This window comes from Oculina patagonica, chromosome 6 (genome assembly GCF_052425735.1).
Source record: "Oculina patagonica isolate OP01 chromosome 6, crgOcupat, whole genome shotgun sequence".
NCBI classification, from domain to species: domain Eukaryota; kingdom Metazoa; phylum Cnidaria; class Anthozoa; order Scleractinia; family Oculinidae; genus Oculina; species Oculina patagonica.
Window position 1 is genome coordinate 35020756 of NC_135763.1, and position 19268 is coordinate 35040023.

At 38.3% G+C, this 19268-nt stretch overlaps 1 protein-coding gene and 1 long non-coding RNA gene across 3 annotated transcripts in view; both read left to right on the forward strand.

Moving 5' to 3' along the window:
• The window catches only part of LOC144657043 (retinal rod rhodopsin-sensitive cGMP 3',5'-cyclic phosphodiesterase subunit delta-like), a 29987-nt gene that overhangs the window by 985 nt on the left and 9734 nt on the right, over positions 1–19268 (forward strand). Inside the window, exons 2-7 of one of the 2 annotated variants that reach the window (XM_078517331.1) lie at positions 4331–4393; positions 6047–6072; positions 7108–7233; positions 7416–7521; positions 9208–10878; positions 11670–12559. In XM_078517331.1, coding sequence (XP_078373457.1) covers positions 4331–4393; positions 6047–6072; positions 7108–7233; positions 7416–7521; positions 9208–9289 — 403 coding nt within the window. In that variant the 3' untranslated portion in view covers positions 9290–10878; positions 11670–12559. Of the gene's footprint in view, positions 1–4330; positions 4394–6046; positions 6073–7107; positions 7234–7415; positions 7522–9207; positions 10879–11669; positions 12560–19268 lie in introns of those variants that run through there. The other variant, XM_078517332.1, reaches the window with a different exon arrangement.
• Positions 914–2566, forward strand: LOC144657460 (uncharacterized). The gene is made up of 2 exons (XR_013571537.1): positions 914–1399; positions 2039–2566. It is a non-coding gene; the product is annotated as an uncharacterized LOC144657460 (long non-coding RNA).

Genomic DNA, 19268 nt, shown 5'->3' on the forward strand with positions numbered 1-19268 from the left:
AACTTGTAAATTGATAAAATTGCTGGTTAAAAATGTGTCTTTAACATGATCAGCTGCTAACTGAGCGATTTTAAGTGCGATTGAGAGTTAAAGAGAGATAGATTAACTGTCTTCGTTGGTGTGTTTTTATGCATGAATATTAATCCTTTATTACAGGGATTATTGTTATTCTAAGCGACACAAGCTTTTTTTGCCTTTGTTCAGTGGGAGGTGTTAACCTTTTAATGCCTCACATAAAAGGCTGTTAAATGGAACATCAAGCTTTGATTGGTTCCTGAAAAGGCAGTTTATCATTTATCTGCCAAAGGGAAATGATGCTTTTTTAATTAAACAAAATTTGAATGTCTCAAAAAAGTGCATGACCCACTTTTTAGTTTGGCAAGAATATGGAAGAGTTTTGTTCAAGCCAGAAAAAATTGTTAAAGTTGCTTTGTTGCCTTGGGCACCAGAGGGTTTTTCTCTGTGTAGCAGAATGCTTTGGCATTGCTGGAAACCATGCAAGGGAAACCTCATATCCAGGGAAATCAACTGGCAGAGTTTTCATCATTCTCGTCCCCATAGCCCTTTCGTTTCTCTTAGCCGGCTTGGCACGAGAAAACGGAGGGCTCTGGGGACATAGGATTTTTGAATTAATTCGAATTTTTTTGATTGGCTGTTTGGAACAAAGAATTCCTAAACGGAAGTCGAAAACGTAACGACTCTCTCATACAATCTTTTGAAATGTCGTGACTGCATACATGAAGACCGGAAGTCCTAGAATCTAGGACTGGAAATCCTGTGTCCCCAGAGCCCTTTGTTTCCTCGTGCCAAGGCCCAGCCGGCTAAGAGAAAAGAAAGGGCTATGGGGACCAGAATGAGTTTTCATTTATTCCAAGTGTCTCTGCCATGGATCCAGTATACACTCATTTTTAGGCGAGGACGTTAGTCTCGAGCCTTATGTTATGAAGCGATAAATTGGTTGGGTTTACAACGGGCGATGTGATGATTCGAACCGAGGGGGATTGGTAACTAAGAATATGGCTTGAGATTGTTTTCCTCCGCCATCTTGGTTATTCAAGACTTTTTCGCAGCCAGAAGCCTTGACTCGAAGTAAGATTAGTAGCTTAAATTGCGCTCACTTACAAACATATTGAGATATCATAGTACACAAAAACCTTATCGACACACCGAACTAAATTGTGGTTTACGAGCTTGTAGTCAGCTGGCGAGTGCTGTTTCGGCAGACCTTTGCCTTTCAAGGCTGAAGTTGAACTGGATATAAAGCATTGAAAGCAATATAAACACGGCTAATTAAACATCAGGATTGATATATTTGTGATCTGAACTACTGGCGACATTGTAACCTGAGCTTTAACTGAAGAGGAGAAGTGCAGAAGAATATATTGCCACAACTGCTGAGGTGAGCGATCAAAAATTTATATCAGTTTGCTTGTACATGTACTTTATTGAATAACATAATGGACAAAGTATTTATGGAATCGAAATAACGATTTTAAAAGGCTAAATATCTGCTAGATGTTGTTATATTTAATTTGCTGGAATTTATAGATTACTAAGCATTGAGAGAGCTTCATTCGCGATCCCTTCTGTCAACAGAACGTTTTCGTATACTACTAGGTCAGATTTCAACATTGATCTTAATAATGGTGTGCAAAGCAGCAGTAAATAATTATAAACAAGTGATTGTAAAATATGGATAGAAACAAACTTATTTCAGGCTTTACCACTGACAAAAGAACTACAATTGATCACATTTATACAAATCTAAATAAATACTGATAAATCAAGAGTCCAAACTGGTGTTCTCAAGACACACTAAAGTGACCTTAAAGCTGGGTGGTTTAATAGCAACCAAAAAAGAGTATATACATTTTTGTAGACCATAATAACTAGTAGATGATTTAAGAAGCATAGTGTACATGTAGAAAGATGTGTTTCAGAAAAAAGAAAATTTTAAGTAACTACTTATGTTGCAATAAATTGTTGCAATGTTGCAATCAATTTTAACAATTGATTCTTTCTTTTATTATGTTTACAGAACAGAATTAAAAAACAACAGAAAACATCCAAAATACAGTTTTCAAAGAATCCACTGACAGCTGTGTTTTGTCCTAATTGCTTCAATATGTTTAATCTGCACTTTGTCAAGAAGCAGCATGAATGTGTGAATGTGGCTATTGCATTGGAACTGCTTTGACTGGAACTGGTTATTGGCCTCTATTCTGCCTCTATGCAATATATAGAAAGCCCAATCCTCACTATGAATGGCAGATATATTTAAAAAAAAAACACAGCGAAAACCATGTAGCAATAACACCTAAGTTAAAAAAATAAACTGTGTAAAACATCTCTGGATTTGCTACTGAAAGACTCTCAATTCAAATTCATTACTGGCAAACCACTGTATCAACTCTACTTCCTAGACTCCACATGTACTGTATCAAGATGTTGGACTTATTGGACTTACTTGCATCACAAATTGTACAGAAAGTGCAAACAACTTTCAGCCCCATTTAAATTTAACAAGAGTAAATCAAGATGCTATATCAACTTTACTTCCTGGAAACTTGTACTTCCTTAAGCTTGCACTGCGTGTTTTAAGTGATATTAAGTTTTTGGTCTTACTGCACAAAATTTACATTACAGATTGTACAGTCAGTGCAGACAACTTTAAGCCACATTTAAACAAGAGGCAATCTAGATACATTATTTCAAGACATTTTATTCTTGCCGAAGTTGTGGAAGTTTCCTAGCTGTCTAGTAAAGTTACAAAATATGTTGCCTTCCATTGTGAAAAGTCGTGAGAAAAGACATCTTATTAGAGTTGTACGAATTAAATCGTGCCAATTTTGTGATCAAAGCAGCTTACAATTTGCCTTTTATTAATTACAGTAACATTGGTTAGAAACTAACCTTTCCTTGGAATGCACAACTAAAAACACCACCGGAAACAAAGTACTGTATTTTAAAATTTTATTTACCTGACAAACCCATTTCCCCCCTTTTATAGCAAATGTCTCAGTGTCTCAACTTTCGACTTACAGTGAGGAGCCCAAAAGGGTGACCACTTTTAATGTACTAACAATTTTTGCCTTGCACGAAAGAATGTGAATTAATTAAAAGTGGTCACACATTTGGGCTCCTTGCTGTAAATCACACATCTTTTGGACTCGCATTTTCACTCAATAGACATTTTTGGCTTTGTCAGTGTAAGTAGCCCATTTCAAAATCACATGATGCTGAATACCAAGAGAATTTTTTCTGAATTTGAAAGTAGTGATTCTCAAGAGTGATGTCACAGTCTGAAATAGGACAACAAAAAAACGAAGCCCGAAAGGTCCCTTCTCAGTTCTTTGTCTGGAATTTTTAACATACTGTCTTGCTTTACTGGAACGTCCTCGCCTTAGTATGCATTGCATACCGGTTATTATATAAGAATGTCTAATTTTGGCCGAGGCTGAATGTTCTTAACTTTTTCGAAGATTTAAGCCTAATGTTCTTAAAATGTTCTTGTTTTAAAAATTAAAAAAAAAAAATTAAAAACAGTGGCATTGCAGTAAATTCATTCCTAACCTAAATGTACATGATCACTTCAAAGTGACTTCAAAATGACAATGTTGGTTTCAAGTCAGGATTTGAGTAAAGATGTATTCATTTCGTACATATATTTGTCACTTACAACAAATAGGAAAATAAAATTTGTTCGTTACCAAATTTCAGCCTTGGGTACATTCTTAGGATGTTCTTAAATTTTGGCCTTCTTTCAACCTCGACGTTCTTATAAAAAAGGTTCTTATAAAAAAGAAAGAGCATAAATCTATTCACAGAAATAATAAGACTACTTTACAATGATATATATTTTTTCTTCGTGCCACCCTGAAGAAGGCAGTATTGCCGAAACGTCGAAGCAGTTTTATACCGCCATTTAGCGTCATTTTGGAACATTAACAATTATTTCTAATTTACAATGATACCTGATATGTTTGGGTGGTTTAAGTGACCCCCAATTGAACCATGACTGATTTGTGTGACTGCTACTTCCTTGTTCCAAAACTTTGCACTAATGCTGCTCTTGTCACTATTTCAACATTTCCTCAAGTGAAAGGAATAATCTAGATAAAAATGCAGAGACCACTAATAACTAATTTTAGACTTACTAATTTTGTCAAATAATAAAATTATTAAAAGTAAATTTACTTCTTCATTGGAGTTCAAGGTTTAGAACAAGACAGTTTGATTTTGTATTTGTAAACTTTCAAAAGACATCATTTAGGAACATTGATTTTACTTTGTAGCAAATTTTATATACAGATCCTTAATAGCGATGTAGAAACTGGATGAATCTGCGAGATGCTGATTCTGGGAAAGTATTATGGCAAGGCAGTGATGACTTGTAAGTGAATTATAATCAAGCCCTTCCACTTCCTTATTCCTTAATTAATTCCATTGTGTGTTTTCAGGAAATATCCCTACCCACCCCATGCAGGGTCATTGGAAATTCTGATAGGGAGAGGGGGGGGGGTAGTTTTAAAAGTCAATACTTTTAAACTGTCAGTTATTTCCACTTCCTCATTCTCTGATTAATTCGAGTGTGTGCTTCCATTGGAAATTCTGATGAAGAGGTGTCGCTATTAAAACACAAATCATTTACAAGCCTAGCTGGCTTTTCTGGCCTTGACAGCTCTGTTTTCAAGTCAAATTTCGACTGAATTTAAGGTCTCCTTCAGCTGGTGAAATTAGCCAGCAGCCACTGGCCCTTAGCATCATCCCTGCTGAGGGAATAAAGGGGGAGGGGGAGGGTTGTGAGTTTCAAAATTCAATACTTTAAAAAGGAAAGTACCTGTATAAAAATTAAACAGTCATTGTGTGGTTCCAGAAAATATCCATACCCCCACCACGGAGGGAATTTCACGTAAGACCCCCCACCTCTCTGGAATTTCCGTTTTTGTTAAGAAAAATAAACCCCCCACCCCTCCGGAATTTCCAAAAGTATATTGCGTACCCCACAGCCCCTCTGGAAAAAATATAAATTGTACAATGCTCTAAATGTTAAGCCGCCTCTCTTGTAAACAGTTATAGTGTGTAACTGATCGATCGGAAGATATGTTAAAACGATACATACGTGTACTGTTGAAGACAAAATACAGAAATTTCCTCAAAAGCAAACAGACAAAATATCTGGTAGTCACTTGCCAAATTACCTTGTTGTATAACCTTCCATCCCTTTTCATTCCAATCGCTTTAGAAAACCGCTAAATGTATCAGAACACGGATTTGAAAAGTGTTGATATAAACATTCACCGTAGACGTGATCGGAAAATCGCTAATGCTCGCTGAGAAAGCAAAATTTAACAGGAAAATTACAAACAAATAGCCAGAAATAACAAGAACAAGTTAATCTTGAGTTTCTGACATCATTACACTATTTTCATCGCTAATAAACGTGAAACTTTTCACAAACAAGGACGATTTTCCTTCCATCGAACGTGAAACAAGCAATACTTGACACCAGTGCATTTCGGTCAAACCACGTGACAAGTTTCGGGGGACTGGTAACAATTATGGCGGCCGCATCCACGAACGAACATGGAGGATTTCAGTGAAATTATTTGCTTTCAGTGTGCTTTCAGGAGAAGGAAAACCCGTTTTAAATGTAAAGCGATTGTGAATCAAGAACCCAGGGTGCTATTTTTGCTATGTAAAACATTTGTAGAGTAGGTAAGAAACGATTTTTGAAACTAGTTTGCACTGCATCAAACTTGACTGTCTGGAAACGTAATTTCACTGGCAACCCCCCTCCTCTTCGGAATTTCCTGGGCCCTTGACCCCCCCACCCCTCTGGAATTTCCAATTCCCTCCGTGGTGGGGGTATGGATATTTTCTGGAACCACACATTTTCAGCGTGGTGGGATGGGGTTTTCAAACTCCTTACCCTCTCTAGAGAGAATGGATATTTTCTGGAAAACAGTCTGTTTTCACTGGCACAAACATGTTTCTGTTCTTTAGATTCCTAACATAATCTGAGTTTTATTTCATTTTTTTCCAGGTCAGTTCCTGAAAGAGAACATGAAGGTATGATCATGAAACTTCTCTTTAACATTGAATATTATTTTATCAAAGAATGCGGTAACTTAAAAGACAATGCCAATGCAGGTGATGTCTTTCTTTAGTGAACACGTCTCAGTTTAAAATCTAACATCAAGAATTTTTAGTCAAATCTAAATATAAATCTGTGGACAGAAGGAAACCTAAGGCCATACAATCTTGACTTGAAGTACCAACCCTCCAAGTTAAGACCATTTTAGTTGCCATGGCGACTAAAATTTTGGAGCTGGTGACTAGATTGGAACCAAAGTCGCCAGCCTGGCGACTAAAATTGAAAAGAAGGATTGAAAGCGTGAGCTTAATTTAGCCACTAAAATTTTTCACTGATGACCAAACCTAAGCAGTCGGTGGCCAAATGGCCACTAAGGAAAAAAATAAACTTGGAGGGTTGAGTACCAATACTTATACCCACTTTTAGTGTTACGTGCATACCTATCTTTCTACAACTGTATCCATCATTTGACATCGTCTTTGGACCTGTTGTTTGAGCCAATCAAAACCAATTCATAGCGGTATAGGTTTCATGCAAATGAGCCCACAAGCTGAAGGTCATGCCAGTGGGCTGTGATTGGCGGATTTTGATCTGTCTCATATGTTAAGCACATCAAAATAGAAAGCTGCTATGCAGAGGCCCTGCCAGGGTAAATTCTGCCAAGTGAGATGGCCTAACAAGTAGCAACAGCACATAAACGACAACCCTTTTGGAAAAACTTAAATTCCGACAAGGACAAGTAATTTTCCTTCAATTTTACTACCGACAGAGACGCAAAGTTTGATAAAACAGCGACATGGTGCATTTTTTAATTTAGACAAGTGACACAGGAACCCCCCTGGCAGGGCCTTTATGCACATAACACTGAAAGCAGGTGTAAAGTATAATGATTGCTCAACCTACAAACCAGTTATGTGATTGCATATACTGCAGTTACTTGGTTTCTGTGTATTTTGAGATTTTCAAATTGAGGATATTACCGTAATATATATATATTTTTTTTTTTGCAGCAAGAGTACCAAAAAAGATCTTAAAATGCAAGGCCGTATCTAGAGAGCTAAACTTTTCTTCTGAACAAGAAATGACAAAATTCAGACTTGAACAGAAAGTTCTGTTCAAAGGAAAGTGTTTAGAAGGTAAGAAAAATATACATGTAGTAATTTTGTTTTCATACACTCATCTGGCATGGGCAATAGGATCCATTGTTGTCAGTCTGTTTAACTCTCCATGCATGCATGGCATGTATTGCAAACCAATACATTTTTAATTCTTTGTTGAAATTTTTATGTCTTAAAGTATTTCTATCTTGTGTTTGTAGAATGGTATTTTGATTTTGGATTCGTGATCCCTTCATCAACAAACACATGGCAATCACTCATAGAGGCTGCTCCTGAATCACAGATGATGCCCGCAAATGTTTTAAAGTAAGTATGGTTTGACTTCTGCAGCATCAATCCAGTGAGAAAATAATACCGTATTTTCTCGGTTATAAGGCGCACTCGGTTATAAGACGCACCCTAAACTTGGCAACTTTGTCATGTCAAGTTTCCAAACTAAAAATTTTGCAAAAACACTCGGTTTTAAGACGCACCATGAGTTTGGGAGTTAAAAAGATGCAGTCATCGATTTAAGGACAGTTCTCCATACAGAATTTGAATGTTTGAATGTTGTTCATACTCCTTGGCACAATTCTCGAGTAAAGAGGTGAGATTTCTTGCTGTTATAAGACGTAAAGTTGCTAGAGGTAAACATCTTTCTATCGTTCATGCTTCGAACTTGGCTGCTTAGTAACCTGGCAGATGTGTAGTTACCAGTGACCACTGAGTTTGTAGCTTGGTTACCAAATACCCAAGCATGCTTCGTCTCGCTTTGCACTTTGTTTATCGAGTGTTTTTCAAAGATTCTCAGGCTTTTTTGGTGTTTTCCTTGTCTTCTAAAGTCATTTATCAACTTTCCACGATGAGAAAGGTTTGTTTAATAAAAGTATGCTTGATTTTCTTTGTCTGTTCAACATAATGCTGACAAAAGCAGTTGTTACCAAAACTTGTCAACTCATCAATACCGCGATAATAAACCTCACGTTAAAACTTGCTGTTTCTTGTTTTAGAAGTGTGAAATATTATAAAAGTGAATGACCAACACCAAGAGTTTTCTTTTTTTTTCTATTTTAACTGCAAGTTTCGGTAAAATGGCGGCCATAAGATTTTGTTGGGCGAAAATACTCGGCTATAAGACGCATCCCAATTTTGGCAAAAATTTCCTTAGAAAAAACAGATTTTCTTGAAAAAACCGTGCGCCTTATAACCGAGAAAATACGGTAAGTGCTAACAAAGGGCTGCTCTATCAGCTATTATAAAATAACTCAGATACTAGGTGCTCTGATTGGTCGATACAGTTGGCAAACCTATGAACTATAATTGTTCTATTTAATAAAAGCAATAAACTGCACTTTTTAGGGCTTTAGTGGCAAAAAACAAACCACTTGGGATGTTGGTAGAACACTTAAAAAGCTTGTAAATCACTCACCTTATGGCTAATGATTTACAAGCTTTTTTCATGTTCTCCCAACATCCCTCATGGTTTTATGCCAGTTAAGCCCTAGAAAGTGCAGTCTATTGCTTAAATAAAACCCAAGGCTGAAAAATATTGGTGGGAAAATGAAGTTAACAGTATTTAAAGACTTTTGTGGTTAATTTTTGTTGTGGAGGGCTTTGTTAGCTAATGGAATATGTGATCCTGTATTTTTTTGATGGTATAACAATCTCTCAAGAATTTTTTTGGCAGTTATTTTCCAGCAAAATCTTTTGCATTTAAAAAGTTTCACTATCTGTCAGGGATTTAGCTAAGAGCTGACTGCCAGCTTTTTTCACTGGCTAAAAGAGAGCTGATGACCGGCTGAAATTTTACTAGAAAACAAAAGACAGGATAATTTTGATGGATATAAAGACCAGAAAAGCCGGCTGTGCTTTTTAACAAGCCAGCTTAGTTTTTGCTGAGATACATCCCTAATCTGTTGAAAACCTTTTCAAGTTGACACTTTTCTATATAAAAATCTGTTCTTTTTTCACAGATATGGAAACAGTAATATTTAATAAATTCATCTCTTTCAGTGGCAATGTGGTGATTGAAACAAAGTTCTATGATGGCGACCTCCTAGTCAGCACATCAAAAGTGCGAGTTTATTACGTCTGACCAAGAAACAGCAGCTCTTTTCTATGCATTAACTTAATAATCATATCTGAGATGTACAGTTCCATCTAATGACATGAAGATAATTTTATGTTGCCTATCTATTACCAGCTCAGTGGTGATTGCTTTCTTTGTTGAACTAGTAACTGTGAGTTCCAGAATAGGAATTTTTTTTTAGAATTTCCAGGTTTTGATTTTCGGTACCTTTCTCCTGAATTTCTGTAGATGAATTTGATTATTAACTCTGTGATGTGTTGTATAATAGTTCCGACAGTATAAATGTTTGTATGTTGGGTGTAACTTCAAGTGATTTGTTAGCCTGCGTAGCAAGCGTTCCCGTGCGAGCGAGTGCTGCTATGTGTCGCGCGCGAACGAATATTCTGGCGAAGAGCGAAAGATTCTGGCCGCGCGAAAATTGGGGCGAGAGCAAAAAAGGGAAAGGAGCGGGGAGGGGGTTGGGAAGCGAGGGAACGCTTGGCTTCCCCCACCCCCACCCCCCTTCTTTTCCCTTTTTTGCTCTCGCCACAAATTTTGTGCGGCCAGAATCTTTCGCTCTTCGCCAGAATATTTGTTTGCGCCCGACACATAGCAGCACTTCGCTCGCACGGGGAACGCTTGCTACGCAGGCTAGTGATTTGTTGAATTTGGGTACTCTACCAGCAGGTTTCTTTCCTTTGTTGTGTACATACACTGTAGCTATATTGCTATGAGTTGCTATTTCTTGTGTTCTGAATTTTAATAATGTAAAGTACCGGTAAAACCTCACTTTTAAGGAAACAACTGAAAATAACAAATTGAGCTCTCTTGGATTTGACTATTACATTACTCTTTGTTTTGAGTTTTCTTGATATGTAATATCACTTTCCCTTATAACTATGGCTTTGATTTCTATCTGCTGTTTTTTTAGTGATATTTAACAACTATTCACTGAGGTGGAGGTGGCTAGTGGTGGATATTTACTGAGCCGTGAAGTGACGAGGTCAATATCCACCACTGGCCTCTGACACTGAGGTGAATAGTTGTTTTAGTTTACTAAAACAGAGAGATAGAATAACACCAAAGGGATGATTTTTAACCATTTATTCCTGACAATGAGTTTCGTACGTGAGTTGCTCAGAGGCCCGGGGAGGGGGAAGGGGGGGGGGTACTCCCATATGTGGCCTATATAGGTATGTGCCGCCCGATAGGGTATGGTTTTTGAGGTTCTCGGTCCTGCTCCTTTTGGCAATTTGTTCCCGGTGTGATCCTTAGATAGGGTACCTATATTCTATCAGCTAAAATAAATGCCCAGCTAAACGAAAAAAAAGGTATCTTAAAACTGAATTTTCTGTTCAGGTATTAGTATAAAAGCGATTTTATAAAGATTTGTGTCGTGCCGTGCGCAGTTAGCCGTTATTTGGGTCGTCACGGAACGCTTCTCCTCTCCTTGAATAGGGTGTCATTTTTCGGTTTTGGCTCTTTTAAAAAGGGTATCAATTTTCGCTTTCTTTATCCTTAAATAGGGTAAGGGTTTAAGAACCTTGGCGGCACACCCCTATCCGAAATTTATGGGAGTACCCCCCCCCTCCCCTGGGGCTCAGGTGCATAGCAATGTAACCTGCGATCAGGCGTTCTTTTTTCTTTTTACGAAAGCGAGAGGGAAAAAAGAACGCCTGATACATTTATTTAACCGACCGCCAGCCGCCCCCTAATTTAAATAAACTAATGTGTCGTCGAACTGTCAAACCACTCTTTGTAGTTGGCGGCAAATTCGAGACTCGGATTTCCACAAGGCGTGAAAAACGTCTGGAGAAAAATTGTACATATGTACAGCCTGTATTTCAACTTCGCCGTGTTGAGATAAAAATGCTTTAAGTAGCAAGGTGAGATGGCGCTTGCGAACATGTATTTATCAGTTGTACTGGATGCCGTCCCTTTATTTCAGCTTACACACACAAAAAAAGGAATTCACCGACAAGAGCTGTTTTACGGCAGATAGGATCGGTCGCTTTTGTAAACATTCCAACATCTCTGGAATATTGTTTTCTAAGAACAACAAAAACATCTTCACAGAACCAAAATTATTACACATTGTCGCTCACTCTATTTGTTCTGCCTTCAGAGAGTTACACTTGAAATCTGTTAGGGCTTCAGCTAACGTAGAAAAGAACTCGTCCTCGCAGTAAACGTGACGCGTCTTTGCCATTACCAGCTTCTGACCGGAAGTCTCGTTGAAATACGACAACCAATCAGTCCACACCGCTTTATTGAGTATTGTTTCTCGACCAATCAGACAAAAAACCAGAATCTGGTTTTTTTACATGACTTTCAACAAGCAAATGTATCATGCCCTCCTTCCCCCGCAGCAGTAGTAAGGAGGGAGGGTATGATTTCAGGTTAATAGCAATGGTGATCCAGAGTTTGAGTACCTAGTCAGAGCGTTCCTACAATGCTCTCCACTGATTAAGTATAAACTAAAATATTATTGTGTGAATGTTCGTTTGCTTGTTGTGTACATTGGCAGGGGTGTACTGTAGCTGTTAGAGTGCTTGTTGTTAGAGAATTTCCTCAGCTGATAAAAAGCGATTCAGTTCATTAATTTAATAACTCCAGTCTCTAGCCAGCTAGATTATTTATATTTATTAGAATGATGGTGAGTATTTGTACACCCCTGCATTGCTTATGTGGTAGTTGTGTCACATCCCCTGTTGGGTTAGGATTGCTTGCAATCCATTGTCGCATCGCAGAACTTACCAGCAAAATGCATAACAATTGCAGTACTGTTGTAACATGACTTTTCTAATGTTGACAACAGGGAGGGATATGTAAAGAGTTGTAGAGCGGTTTTCACTTGAGTGTCGAAAGTGAATTGCGTTTGCTTTGGTTTTGCATTACTACGTTTAGTGATTGGCTTAAAAATTTCGCGCCACTTTCTCAGCCAATCAGGAGTAAAACCAAAATTAATCGTGACTCGCTCGCGCACGTTTTCCCGCGCTTCGTGCCAGCTACGTGTATTTGCTTCGAGTTTTGATTTGTTCACTGGATTGTCTGTGTCCTTAGTGATTGGCCAGTGTAATTGCTTTGGTTTTGGTTTTACGACACTCAATTGAAAACTGCTCTAAAAGATGTGAATTGTTGTTCTTGATTGCTTTTTGTGTGATCATTTAGTCTGTTGTCGTATTAATATGTAGTTGTTTCTTTTGTAAATCAAAAATCATTTGTAATGCTGTTAATAGGACAGCTTAGTGATTGTAAATCATGCATTTATGTCACAATAAAAGCAATCTTAAGATATCTTGGATTTTTTTTGTAGCTGTACATCATCAACACATTTAGGTACTTACTGTGCAGGCTTTCTTCTATCAAACACCCCCCCCCCCCCCGACCCCGGAACTTTGAAAGTACTCCTTTAAATCAATGCCAATTTTCCCCAAAGAAGTCTCCTTCGCAGCAGTTGTTTGGGCTTGTCACGCAAAGCTCTGCGCGCAAAGGATTACCCAAAAAAGGGCATTATTTGATAGTCTGAGTTTCTTTTGCCTCGGTTTCAAAACAAGTCCAATTGCAAAACCATTGAAGTGGAATTAACAAATAGATTCCATTTTGCGTGCGTCTGTTCAGTTATAGATCACAGATGACGTCAAAATGTGGTATGAACAGAAATTAAAGTGGCCCACGAGCCGCTAGGCGAGTGGGTCACTGTTGTTCATACCACATTTTGACGTCATCTGTGATCTATAACTGAACAGACGCACGGCAAAATGGAATCTATTTGTTTTATATAATAACACGACTTCGGATTGGTGGAAAACACGGGGCCGGGGTGTGGAAAACGCGGGGTCCCGGGGTCTGTAGAAAACGCGGAGTGTGGAGAACACGGGGTGTGGAAAACGCGGGGTCCTACGTATTTTTATTCCAAAGTTGAATTTGGCCATTTATTTTCTTTGGTAAAGTCTGTGTCCGAGCCAAGTGGCCCATACAGCCGGAACTCGAGTAATCCAGTTTCCGTGGCATTAGGCGACTGAGATTATTGCTACTCTCCACTGGATGGGTGGCTAGTCCATCGCAGGGATCCCCAGCAGTAAATTCGCCGTTACCCATTTATACACCTGGGTGGAGAGAGGCACTTGAGACCCCGCAGCGCCGGGCCGGGCCGTTCGACTCGGAGTCGAGCGCGCTAGCCATTAGGCCACAGCGCCTCCCACATTTTCTTTACGCCAATAAAAAGCTTAAGAGGAAATCCGCCAGGACTTCGAGTAGTTATTGGACAAAATTATGTACCAAAACTATTTACACCTGATTGCAAGCTTTTGTGTTACTGCTTCAAATATCTTATCGAAAGAAATCTTTTCTAACAACACCAAACATCGAAAACAAATTTCGAAGTTCCGCTAAATTCCACTGAATCGCTTAACCCTCGGACGTACAAGCAAACTCATACCCCCATCATCGTACAAGGGGGGGGGGGGGGGTGGATTGAACCCCTCCCCGGAGTTTTCGTTATATTAAGGCGTAGCGAAATTATTTTGCTCTCAGAAGAAAGCCCTTAGCTTACTCTACAAGATGGCATAATTTTAATTGGCTGTGACGTCATATAACGTCACGTGACGTCATAAGAGCCGCCATCTTGGATCCGCCATCTTGGATTTCAACATTTTCTTAGAAAGTCACAAAATAACGGAAATTGATGCAAAATCAAGCTAGAATGCTTATGGAATGTAAAAATAAACAAATCTTACACTTCTGTTTGAAAAAACTGGAAAAAATCAAGAAAAATGTTAAAAATGGCGATTTTTGGCAAGACCTGCTTGTATTTATGACGTTGCCATGGCAACGTCATATACCATGGACACATGGTTGACATATCAAAATTTCCGAAAAGGATGAATGAACAGCTACCGAAAGTTTCAGCATTGTAGGGTAAATGCTTTTTTCAAAATTGGGAAAAAACCTTACGGGGGGGGGGGGGTGGCATCCACCCCCCCCCCTTGTACGTCCGAGGGTTAAGACGAATTTCCAAAATGGCTACACGTGAGATTTTGCCTATACCTTGTGAACTTTGAAATTCATTTTCTCAGACTCTGATAAGAAATTGTTGTTGGTGTTATCACGGATAATTACTTACATCTTTACCTTTTATTAAGGGTAGGAAATAACGCAATAGGATTTAAATTATTCTGGTACTTGATTTTTGTCCAACTTTAATAAATATTACTCGACTTCCTAGTGGATTCCGTCTTAAACAAAGATATGTTATTTACCAAAATTTCAGCCTCCAACTGCGCTATAACCCTGCGGCGAAATCTTGCCCAAAACTCGACAACTGAACGCCGCCATCTTGGAGCTGGTGATGTATACGTATGCGTGACGTCAAAGAGCTCAGCCTGAAGTTTGGCGGGAAAATTTTAATAGTCAAAACTTCTTGTTTCTTGTATTTCTTGAAGCTCTGTTTGAGCAAAATGGAGATGCACAAACAGGCATTTTGACAAACAAAAGCCACTACGAAGAAACAGGAGATTCGAGTATTTAAATTTCGTTTAAATACTCGTACAGAAGCACGAGTAAAGGTGGATTTCCACTGACGCGAATCTTTTTACGTGCGTTAACGTGCGTGAAAAAATTAAGAGAGAATGTATGAACGACGTACGTACAGGTTTACCCAAGTCGTTCATTCATTGTCTCAATTTTTTTTTTTCACGCACGCAAAGAAATACGCGTCAGTGGAAATCCAGCATAAGATCTAGAGGTACAGGAAGTGGGTGGATTCGACCCCTACCCCCCCCCCCCCCTCCCTAGTCTCGTGATGCCGATGGGAAAACCTCAAACCGCAAGCGTAGGTTCTTTAGTTATTTGCGGAAGCAAAATACGTTTCATGATCAGATAATCTTCATCAAATCATATCTTTTTTTAACGAGAACGATACCCACGAGCATATCAGTTGCAGTTATTTAATGTTCTTTTTCTTTTAATTTCTTTTGAACAATCTGTGAGTATTTCAAAATTGAGTTTTTGTTACAAATATCAGCCCTTGAATTTTTCCCACTAGTTTACACAGTCAAAAAATTGTGAAACTAGAAAAATAGTTTCACTTATGCATTTACCGTAAAATTCATTAACCTATCAGATGCCTCTGCATTTCTATTGCAAAAAGATGAAAATGCATACCAGTATACAGAGAAATCAACGCCTGGGGAATAAAAATTCGTCCCGTGTAACCGTACGTGAAAAACACTACCTGTTATGTAAATAAGAAGTATGGAATCATACGCCAATGTGGGAATTTTGCAATAACGTATTATTAAATAAATGCTTTGCTGCACGCGAGAAATTTGCACGTTCGTTTATAATTCATAATTTATAGTTAGGCCATTCTAGTCATTTATGCGCACCTCAGCCCACTTGCGATTTTAAATTTCGCAACCGTCTTTCAGTTTGCTTCCAGTAAAACCGTTGGACAAAGTTAGATCTACTTCGCGTTACGTTTACCGATGTTCCGCCAACTTCAAGTTACCGAGTCCGCTTATAAAGGAGCGAGTTATCAAACTTTGAGCAAAAACCCCGCTTCCAGGAACAAGCTTTATAAAAGTTGTTCACTACCATGAAACCAAAACTTTGCTTGGCAGGTAAGCAAACGTTCCTTTGACGGCGCCATGATTTGCACATGTGGCTCTAAGAATCGCCAGCATTAATTCAGCTTCTGAACTGAATAATTCCTTAGAAGTGTTAGCCGTTAGCCGACAAACTTTGATGGACAAAACACATTTTTTTTTCAGAAGATCTTTGGAGACTCTTTAGATACAGCCACCAAGTTCAAGTATGTGGCCATGCACAGACAAGACAGGAAAGGCAATGAAACACTAAATGCCCGCCTTATAGAGGTAACTTAAGAGCTGAATTTAGAACTCTTAAAGTTTTATTTGAGACTTAAAACAAGACTATTTCTGAACATTTTCACTGACACTTTAAAAGCTAATGACCGCGCGAAACACTCTCTTAATATTCTTAACATACTCTGTCAATTTTCTTTGCATTTCAGTAGAAACTGAAACCGTTGTCTTTCACTTCAGTAATTAATGGAGTCAAGATAACTTTGAAACGTCGTATAGTTTACGCTTACTTTTTCTTACATAGTGAGCTGTATTTCGAAATGTTCTCTACTTAGAATTTTACACAATAACTCGGTAAAGCTAATCTCAGAACAGTTTTAATAAGGGGCTAGATAGTACCCTCTAGGGCGTCATTTACTCGTGTGATTCTCAGAATCTTCAGCTTTTCGGCTACTGAACTTCACCATTCCTTAAAAGTAGTCAACAATTTTAATGGACAAAAGATATTTCTCTTGTTTGTTTTTTTTCAGAAGATCTTTGGATACAATCACCAAGTTTAAGTACATGTGGCCACAGAGACGCCACAGACAAGACAGGAAAGGCAATGAAAAACTGAATGCTCGCCTTATAGAGGTAACTTAGGAGCAAGACTATTACTGAACATTTTTACTATCACTTAAAAAGCTAATGACTGCGAAACACTTACCATTTTAATATACTCTGTCTCTCTGTTCTTTGTATTTAAACTGCAACCGTACGTGCATGTGTTTTTTTCTACTTGATAATGGCCTGGGAACAGGAGTCAAGATAATTCCAAAACGTCGTAGTGTTATTTCGCTTTTTCCTACATAGTCAATTGTATTTTGAATTGTTCTCATATTAGAATTAAACACAATAATTCGGTAAAGCTAATCTCAGAATTGTAATTAGGTCTCTTCAGTAATTTAAAGCCCCCGCGAAAACCCAATCTTTCTACCCTTCAGGGCGTCATTTAATTTACTCGTGCGGTTCTCAGAGTCGCCAACATTTCAGTTACTGAACTGCACCATTCCTAAGTGGTAGCCGTCAAACTTTGATGGATAATGTACATTTCTATTTTTTTATTATTATTATTATTTTTAGAAGAACTTTTGAAGACTCTTTGGATACAGCCACCGAGTTCAAGTATGTGGCTACAGACAAGACAAGGAAGGCAATGAAAAACTGAAAGCCGGATTATAGAGGTAACTTAAACCTTATTTGAGGCCATAGGACAAGACTACTTCTGAAAATTTTGATGTGTCTAAACAAAAACTCGGTAAAAACTGATCTAAACTAGTAACTACAGGGCTGTAGAAAGTAATTGAAAGCGCCGGTAAAAACCCGGCGCTTTTTCTATTATTTTAGGCCAGGGCGTTATTTACTCGTGTAGTTTTCAGAATCGTCAGCATTTCAGCTTGTCGGAACTTCTCTATTTGTGGTAGCTGAACTTCAAAGGACAACAAACAGTTCTTTTATTTTTTTTTCGGAAGATCTTTGGGAACAGTCACCAAGTTCAAGTATGTGGCCACAGATTAGACAGGAAAGGCAATGAAAAACTGAATGTCCGCATTATAAAGGTTGAATTAAAAACTCTTGTCTTATATAGATAGATTATATTTTATAGGGCTTTTACTGACACTTTGAACGCTAATGACCGCAAATTACTCTGTCACCTTCGTTTGTTTTTTTACTCGAAACTGCAACTGTTATCTTTCTAGTATTTCGCTCATTTTTATAGTCAATCAGGGGCGTAGCCAGCTTTTTAAAGAGTTGTAGGCCTGGCCACCCTTTTTTGGGGGGGGGTGGGGCGGCCGGGGGGGGGTTGGAAATTTTTTTTTTTTTTTTTTTTTTTTTTTTTTTTTTTTTTTTTTTTTTATAAATAAAAAAAAAAAAGGAAAAAATTGGGGCCCGGGCCGGGCCGTCAATTGTATTTCAAAATGTTCACTTATTAGAATTTTAAGCGTAAGCAAAAACGTTTATTTAGGGTGTCCGAGTTTACTCGTGTGGTTCTCAGAATCGTCAGCATTTCAGCTACTGTACTGCACCATTATTGGAAGACGGCAATTTTTGGTGGACAATTGACATTTTTCTTATTTTTCAGAATGTTTTTGGACACAGTCACCAAGTTCAAGCGCGGTTACAGATAAGACAGGATCTGTGGAAAATGCACGCCTTATAGAGGTAAATTGATAGTTTAAAACTTTTCTCTCATGCATATTATATAATTACCAAATAGCCTGGGATTTGCTTTCAGTAAAAGTTGCAAATTGACGTTAAGTGTCCTAAAAAATTTGTTATTACCGCAAAACAACTAAACAGTCAATCCTAAGGAGGCAAGCGTGGCCGATCGAGTGGTTTAGGGCGCTGGTATTGTAATCCGGAGGTCCCCGGTTCAAGACCTGCCCTTGCCACTAGCTGGATTTGTTTCTCGGTTGTCCTAAGTTCAAATCCTCGATCACGCTTTGTATATAGCCAACTGGTCTGCCTCCTGCCAGTTGGGATTTTTAACCTTGTTATGTTTATTATTTAAAATATTTGTTTCCTCTGTTAAAGTGGCATGCCCGTAAACTAGCTATCTTAATTTGAGAGATATGGAGCTACTGAAGTGTATGGCCACTATAAACAACATTTTTATTTATTTATTTTTTAATCCTCATGGTGTTTAATTTTCTTTGATCTTCCAGGTTGGGATACTGGTTGTTGACTACGTGGATAATTTCTGTTACTTAGGTAACAACTCATTTTTCGTATAAACTCCTAGATCATTGCAAAACTTTACGTAATCCCAAGCTGGGTTGAGGGTTTTGCGCGTTCCACTTGGTGCTTGTCTACTTGCATCGCTCCCGAGGAACGGAACAGTCGGCACGGACTCGGTAGTATGTACTTGTCTGGTTCCATAGGTACTACGTACTTGTCGGTTGGATTTAAATCCTTAAAAAGTCCGGTTATACAACTCGGTAAGGATCATCTCAAGACAGTAAGTTGAGCTCTACAGTAATTCGAAAGAGCCAGCAAACATCCGATCTTTCTTCTCTTAAAGGGTGTCAGGTACTCGTGTAGTTCTTAGAATCGTCAGCATTTCAGCAACCGATATGCGCCATTTCTAATGGGAAGCCGACAATTTTTGATGGACAATAGACATTTCTCTTATTTTTCAG